The sequence below is a fragment of the Lacerta agilis genome, chromosome 2, assembly GCF_009819535.1.
Source record: "Lacerta agilis isolate rLacAgi1 chromosome 2, rLacAgi1.pri, whole genome shotgun sequence".
NCBI classification, from domain to species: domain Eukaryota; kingdom Metazoa; phylum Chordata; class Lepidosauria; order Squamata; family Lacertidae; genus Lacerta; species Lacerta agilis.
In genome coordinates this window covers 6658135-6666128 of record NC_046313.1, presented here as the reverse complement: position 1 = coordinate 6666128, position 7994 = coordinate 6658135, and the positions used below count along the sequence as shown (strand labels likewise).

Here is a 7994-nt window from a genome sequence, read left to right as displayed (position 1 = left end):
TACAAAATTGTATTGCATGTGTAGTCTTATGCAGTAGTCTTTTCTGGGGTGACGCAGGGGTATGCATGCTCCTAAACATTTTGTGACTCTAAGTTTGGCGTCAATGAGGGAAGTATTTCAATGAGAGTAGGAAAATGAGAGTACCCCTAAATATTTTTTTGGGGGGGGGAAGCACTAGTCTTCTGTAGATTTTTTGTTGTTGCAGAATTTGGATTTTAGAAATCCGGTTGCCTGACCTGTCCACCGCCAAACTTACCTCCTTTTGCACACTCTGAATTTCACACTGAAGCTTCTCGATCCTCCTTGTAAGTTCCGAAATCTGCTGCTTGTATTTCTTCAGGTCTCTCTTGTAGCAGCATCTCTTGCTTTGAGCCTCTTCATACTAAGGGTATAAACATGATGGCTATTTAGCAAGGACAGCTATAACGAGAGAGTTCAGATGCAAAGAGCATAGGACCAGGTCAGGCAGAGTGAGACAGACAGCCATCTCATGCAGCAGATTCTGGGAGGGTGGCAATGATAGTCCCCCCACACCCTTCCTTCTGAGCCCACGCCCCACCCCAGCCCCACTCATCCACCTGAACTGGTGTCCTGGCATATTTATACAGCTACAAGTCAATGGACAAAGTCTTACAATGCTACAAACTGAGAAGATATCAAAAGCAGCCAGAGAAATATTTGTGAAGAAGGATGAGGGTCAACCTGAAACATTTCAGCAAATGAGTACCCCCTATCATGATTGCGTAGTACTTGTGCCATTAAGACTTTTTTCCCCTTTAATAGACCACTTTTTGAATTTGTGACATTTTGTTTAAGCTTCAACGCCCACCTTGTTTCAGCACCTACCTTGTTTTGGTAAAAGGCATCAGCCTCAGCTTTGCTCCTCTGGACAATTTCTTTGTACTCTTCCCTGAGGATGGCAATAATGCTGTCCATGTCTAAACATCTGTTGTTGTCCATTTTCACAACCACATCCAAATCTCCGGTGTGATGGTCCAGTTGAGCTTCCTCCTAAGGATATTGACCCAAACGCATCATCGTTTGTTCTTTACCCCTTATCTCAAATACTTCTTCTCTCTGCTAACTTTGCTAGAGTTGTAATGAGGCAAATCTGTAAATGCTAACAGCTGTTTCGCATGGACAAACACATTGCTTGAGCTATCATTACTTCCTTGCTCAGCTCTCTCTGGTGACTCTTAGCTGAACATGTGAATTGGCCTCAGTGCAAAGCATTGCCTTTGAGTTGGAGCTTGGGTTGATTAATCTGTAGTTACTCATTCACACATGCGTGGTGCTGTAGGCACTGAGCAATGAGCATGCAGGTGAGCATTGGGCCCAAGCACAGCTTTCTAGAGGAGAAAATATATGGGGGAAAGATCTTTATCTGAGGGAGGCTTTGAGGAAGATGATAAGGGACAGGGCCTTTGTAGTGGTGGCTCCCTTTTCAGGGAACACACTTACCAGTGAGGTATCATTTCAGTGCCAGGTAAAACTTCCCTCCATGCCCTCCTCCCAGCTTTTGATGAACTATAATGGCATTATTTTGCTGCTGGTATGTAGCCAAAGCTTTCAAGTGCTACTTGGGGTGTGGGTGTGGGTGTGGGTGTGGGGAAGAGCTGCTTGGAAGGTCCAAGGTTTGTACATGTGGCTTTGCATGTGGCTTTGCAATCCTTGGCATCATTAGGTAGGGTTGGAAAAGTCCCCTCTCTGAAATCCCGGATAGCTGCTATTGCTTGGTATAAACACTGACATTGATGGACTTGGTATAAGGCAGTTTTTAACATTCATTGATAGTTTGTTTTTGTTTTTAAAAATCTAACTGAATGGCCCAAAGTCTTCTTTTAATTATTATTTTTTAAAATTTTTATACAGTATCATCTGGGTTTTTCTTCTTCTTTCTTTTCTTAAAATCTCTGCTGCTACTGTTTTGTTTTGTTTTATAATTTGTATCAGTAGTTCATGTGTTTTTAAATGTTGGTAGCCACTCTGGGAAAGAGCACCATATAAACTCATTAAAGAAATAAATAAAGTTAATCGCCCTTAGATGCTGCTGAGGCCAATCAGGCTTAAGTCAATAGCAACTGCTTTAACCTGTTGACTTATGTGCAACTATCTTTTGTTGGACTGGAACTAATGAGACCCTGTTAAAGGAAGCACTGGAACAAAGTGCTAGATCATCTGCTTTGCTGAGTCCCTGGCATCTCCAGGTAGAACTAGGACCACCCCCATCTTAAAAACTGGATTGCTGCTGTCAGTCAATGTAGGCAATATTGAGCTAGATAGACTAATGCAGGCTTCCTCAACCTCGGCCCGCCGGATGTTTTTGGCCTACAGTTCCCATGATCCCTAGCTAGCAGGACCAGTGATCAGGGATGATGGGAATTGTAGTCTCAAAACATCTGGAGGGCCGAGGTTGAGGAAGCCTGGACTAAGTATACCTGAAGGTATCTGAAGAAGTGTGCATGCACACGAAAGCTCATACCAAGAACAAACTCAGTTGGTCTCTAAGGTGCTACTGGAAAGAATTTCCTATTTTGTTATACCTGAAGGAGCGTCTCCACCCCCCCCCCATCATTCTACCCGGACACAGAGGTCCAGCGCCGAGGGCCTTCTGGCGGTTCCCTCGCTGCGAGAAGCCAAGTTACAGGGAACCAGGCAGAGGGTCTTCTCGGTAGTGGCACCCGCCCTGTGGAATGCCCTCCCGTCAGAGGTCAAGGGAATAAACAACTACCTGACATTCAGAAAAAACCTGAAGGCAGCCCTGTTTAGGGAAGTTTTTAATCCGTGATATTTTAAATGTATTTTAATATATGATGGAAGCCGCCCAGAGTGGCTGGGGAGACCCAGCCAGATGGGCGGGGTACAAATAAATTATTATTATTATTATTATTATTATTATTATTATTATTATTATTATTATTAAACTCAGCAAATAAAGTAGAAGCATTTTTGAGTTGGGGTGCCAACACAGGAAAGTCCCTTTTCCAAGTTGCCATGCACCGCACCTTTCATGATTAAGGCTCCCTGAGAAGGACTTTTGACAGACAGGTTCCTGTGAGAGCTGGTGGTCCTTGCAATTGAAACCAAATGATGTCTCGGGGTGGGGGGCTGGGGGAGTGGGGATACAGCTTGAGTGATACATCCAAAGAATTTGAGAAGCAAATCGCCAAAGATAAAATTTCTCAGGTTTTGTTTCGTTTTGTTTGCTACCAGACTTTTAGAAGACATTTGAAGGCAGCCCTGTTTAGGGAAGCTTGTATTTTAATATTTTGTTGGAAGCGCCCAGAGTGACTGGGGAATAAAAAATTATTATTATTATTATTATTATTATTATTATTATTATTATTATTATTCCATAGGAGTCAACTCCTAGGGGACCAAGGTCCCTTCAAGGGTATGCAGTACCAGCACCTCTTTTTATTGTTGTTAAAAAGTATGGCACTTCCTGTAACAACTTCATGGTGAGTACTGGCACCTATTTTTGTAAGGGGGGGAAGCACTGGGTGTGGTTGCTTTGTGGTTGCTATGGATTGCATGTGTTTTTGTGTGAATGTGTTTATATTACAATGTGCATTTATCTAGCCTTAAGCTTTTGAATATGCCGTAAGTCACTTGGAGTCATTTTTATTTTTTTTGCATAGCGAGAGACTTAACAATTTTAATATCTCATAATGACACTGCTCAGAAACCTTCATTGTAACCTGAAAGTAGGCCTAATTCACTTGCAAATCCAGGCTAGGTAGACAAAAAATGCCCACTAAATGGCAAACAACCACTGGAATTTACAGAGCCGGCCCTATCATTAGGCAAAATGAGGCAGCAACCTCAGGCAGATAATTTTGGGTGTCATTATGGCAATACGTTATTAGTGATCTAAATGATGATGACTCACTGCCACGGAGGGAGAGAGGTACTCAAGGGTTTTGTTTTATTTTTTGCCTTAAGTTCAACGATAACTTGAGTAGACCTGGATACCATTCACCTTTTCTTATGAGGGTGGGGACCACTGTTTGCAGCTCTGCTCCATTCAGACCGGCTTTAGGAATTTGCTAATCAGCTTCAGGAAGCCTTCCTGAAGTGTGGTGTGGTGTAGTGGTTAAGAGCGGTAGACTCGTAATCTGGTGAACCGGGTTCGCGTCTCCTCTCTTCCACATGCACTGCTGGGTGACCTTGGGCTAGTCACACTTCTCTGAAGTCTCTCAGCCCCACTCACCTCACAGAATGTTTGTTGTGAGGGAGGAAGGGAAAGGAGAATGTTAGCCGCTTTGAGACTCCTTCGGGTAGTGATAAAGCAGGATATCAAATCCAAACTCTTCTTCCCGGCTTGTCCATTTATTCTTCTGTACTTACTAGGATTGGAACGGCACCTTGAGATGTATGGTGGTACCTCTAATTGCGGACTTAATACGTTTTGGGGCACCGTTCGCACCCTGAAAAGTCTGCAACTAGAGCGCATCTTCTGTGCATGTGCGGGTGGCGAACCCGGAAGTAAACACTTCCGGGTTTGCCACGTTTGTAAGCTGAAAGTCCGTAACAAGAGTGGAACGCAACACGAGGTATGACTGTATAGGCTACCGGTAAGTGGAGATAATATGGAGTGTCTCTGCATGGGGTGTCTCCTTACTTACCTTCAGATATATGCATCTCAGGTACTCGATCTCTTGGGAGAGGAGACTGACTTGTTTCTCCAGCTCTGCATTGGTCAAAGCGGCACAGTCTCTATCCTGCAAGGATGACATTTGCCTGTTATTTACCATATATTCTACTGTTTAGATATGGTTTCAAAGGAAAGGGGGCAAAAACACCTAGAGCAGGGGTCAGAAAACTTTTTCAGCAGGGGGCCAGTCCACTGTCCCTCAGACCTTGTGGGGGGCCTGGACTGTATTTTTTTTGGGGGGGGGGGAATGAATGAATTCCTATACCCCACAAATAACCCAGAGATGCATTTTAAATAAAAGGGCACATTCTACTCTAAAAACACGCTGATTCCTGGACTATCTGTGGGCTGGATTTACAAGGCGATTGGGCCAGATCCGGCCCCCAGGCCTTAGTGTGCCTAAACATGATGTAGAGCAGGGGTCCCAAAACTAAGGCCTGGGGGCCAGATGTGGCCCAATCACCTTCTAAATCCGGCCCGCGGACGTCCAGGAATCAGCTTGTTTTTATATGAGTAGAATGTGTCCTTTTATTTAAAATGCATCTCTGTGTTAACTGTGGGGCATAGGAATTCGTTCATATTTTTTTTCAAAATATAGACTCTGGGGTTGCAGCGCTCATCTCGCTTTATTGGCCGAGGGAGCCGGCATTTGTCCACAGACAGCTTCCGGGTAATGTCCAAAGTGGTTACAAAGTAATAAAAGATGGAATTAAAGGAGAATGTTTACTTTCTAAAAAGTTATAGGATTTTGCCAAGTGATTTCAGGGTATGCACTGATCGGAAATGAAACAGTTTGTCTACCCCAAAACCCTTGCAGGTATAAAGAGTATTTTGCAAACACAATCACAGATGACTGTCCCAATAGTATCACGACTACAAATCATCATGAATGCATAATAAAAATGATGCCTGACTGGGTCCCAATAATCCATAAACCATGGGGAGATTCCTCATTTTTAAAACATAGTTACAGTATTTCTGAAATGAGGAGAAAACCTCATTATTTTAAATTGAAATGTTTCAGCAGGCTATACCTGTTTTATTGTATTTTTAATTTTTTATTGGAAGCTGCCCAGAGTGGCTGGGGAAAACCAGCCAGATGGGTGGGGTATAAACAAATTATTATTATTATTATTATTATTATTATTATTATTATTATTATTATTATATTTTATACCAATGGCTTCTTCCTCTTACCTTCTTGAGTTCTGCGAATTTGTTCTCTGCAGCACAGCGTTGGTTCACTTTCTCTTCATACCTGTAAGGTAGGAATTAAAATGAAACTACAAAGGGGTGGTGATCAGTTCAGTATTTCATTCACTACTAAGAACAGAAGAACATATTAAGAGCCCATCTGAATTAGGGCGAAGGCCCAGTGAGTCCAGCATCCAGTTCCCACAGCATGGACTCCACAAGTAGACTCCATGTCTCTGGACTCCCACAAGTAAGATATGAGAAGACGAAGAAGAAGAAGAAGAAGAAGACAAAGAAGAAGAAGAAGAAGAAGAAGAAGACGATGATGAAGAAGACGATGATGAAGAAGAAGACAAAGAAGAAGAGGAGGAGTTTGGATTTGATATCCTGTTTTATCACTACCCAGGAGATAAGCACAATTCTGTTAAGTCTCCATTTATGAAGGACAAAAGCCATTTTATGGAGAAAAGATGGAAAAACCCTTTACATTCTTAGAGCCATCATTTCCTTTCTCTGCACAATTCCAGAACAGCTGATTCCATGAACATGTCAACTCACCTGCACTTGCAGTCCTCAGCCTCCTCTTTTGAACACTCACAATCCGTCTCCAGTTTTCCCTTCTCACACAGCAAATGATCCAGCTGCTTCTTCAGGTTGCAAATGAACTGCTCGAAAAGAGATTTCAGACATTTTGTGGGTGGTTTGGCTTGTTTCTGTAGGAAGGACCATTTGGTTGCAAGCAGCTGGTTCTCTTGTTCCAAGCACTGCACCTGAAATCCAACATAAAGCAAATGAATAGATATGAAGAAGATTTTGAGATATTACCTAGCAATGCTTACAGCTCATACTGTTTCACAGGGTACATCTATATTACAACATGGCTGCAAATTTAGTGGTTTAGCAAAGGCGCAAAATGGATTGGTGCAACTAGATAAGAAAATAAAGGCCTTTGTGAGAATATCGGAAGCAAAGAGATCAAAACAAGGATTAATCTATATATTAAAAAAAGGTTTGCTTAGTGCATAGAAAAGATTAAGGCAAACATATGCCAACTGTTTTCCAAGGCTTTAAATCGACCTTGCAAATAAGTCCACCCAAGTTACTAGCTCATAACAAATGTACTCGGCTAATTAATCACTTTTTGGTCAACTTTGGTAAAACTTTCACATGGAAATAATTGCTACTCGATTCAGATGATAGATCTTTTACTAGTATGCTTTGAGGAGGGTAAGGAAGAAGAGGTCTAGCAATGATCCATCCCACCTATAGATGCTACAGCACAAGGCTGGAACAGATCCTGCAACTCATGGACTCCAGCAGCGCACCTCAGTGGTCACCATATTGACAGGAGAGGGCAACCATCTGTGTTGAAGCAGTGGTGGTGCTGCATTGCTAGGGTTGGGCCTGAGATTTGTTCCAGAAATAAGGAGTATGGCACCAGTTTCACCATTGTACAAGGACAAGGAGTCTTAACCCAACAGCTGCCCCTATTGCAGATACCAGGACCAGGCTAGACATTACTTGAATGATTCCCAGCAGCACTGGCTATGGCAATAGTCTGGTGGTGAAACAAAAGCCTCCCATTCGGATCTCACCTTATCAATGAAATCAGCAAATTGGCTGTTAAGGTTCTTCATCTGCTCCATCTCCTGTTGTCTCACTTTCTGGATCTCAGGGCAGATGTCCACATGGAAAGGCTCCAGCAGATGCGGGTCCACATGTACCCCATGGATGCTGTATCTTCTATGCACACTTGGACCATCAGCTCCACAGGTGCCACTCTTGTAGCCTCCACACAGGAATGTTGTTCTTCCACTAATCCTAGACATACTTCTGCTTCTGTAGCTGCCAGGATGAAACTGGGAGGCTGAGTTACTTGTGGAGAGTTTGGCGAAGGGGCTCCTGGCACGTTGTCTGCCTACTAAGAGCTGACGGCTCATGTTGCCTTATTGTTGCGGACGCGACTGCAGAGGAGGACGTAGAGATGGAGACCCAGCAGCTGTGATGGAAGACCTTGGAGCTGGCCTCTCTTTTATATGTTGGAGGAACTGGGCTTGGTTGCATGGGTAACATCAGGACTCATGTGGTTGGTATGCCCGCCGGCAAAACACAGCGCTAGGCACAGAAGAGAACTCAAAAATAA

At 43.3% G+C, this 7994-nt stretch overlaps 1 protein-coding gene and 1 long non-coding RNA gene across 2 annotated transcripts; both read right to left on the bottom strand.

The window, feature by feature from the left end:
- Positions 1–275: 275 nt before the first annotated feature.
- On the bottom strand, positions 276–4710 carry LOC117040584. Its single transcript, XR_004425877.1, has 3 exons — positions 4629–4710; positions 847–1011; positions 276–382 (listed from the first exon to the last, which is right to left on the bottom strand). It is a non-coding gene; the product is annotated as an uncharacterized LOC117040584 (long non-coding RNA).
- A 71-nt stretch (positions 4711–4781) lies between these two features.
- LOC117043015 (keratin, type II cytoskeletal 75-like) lies at positions 4782–7791 on the bottom strand. Its single transcript, XM_033142639.1, has 4 exons — positions 7447–7791; positions 6410–6621; positions 5855–5915; positions 4782–4805 (listed from the first exon to the last, which is right to left on the bottom strand). The coding sequence occupies exons 1-4, from the start codon at positions 7789–7791 to the stop codon at positions 4782–4784; spliced, it is 642 nt and encodes a 213-aa protein (XP_032998530.1).
- Between the last annotated feature and the right edge of the window lie 203 nt (positions 7792–7994).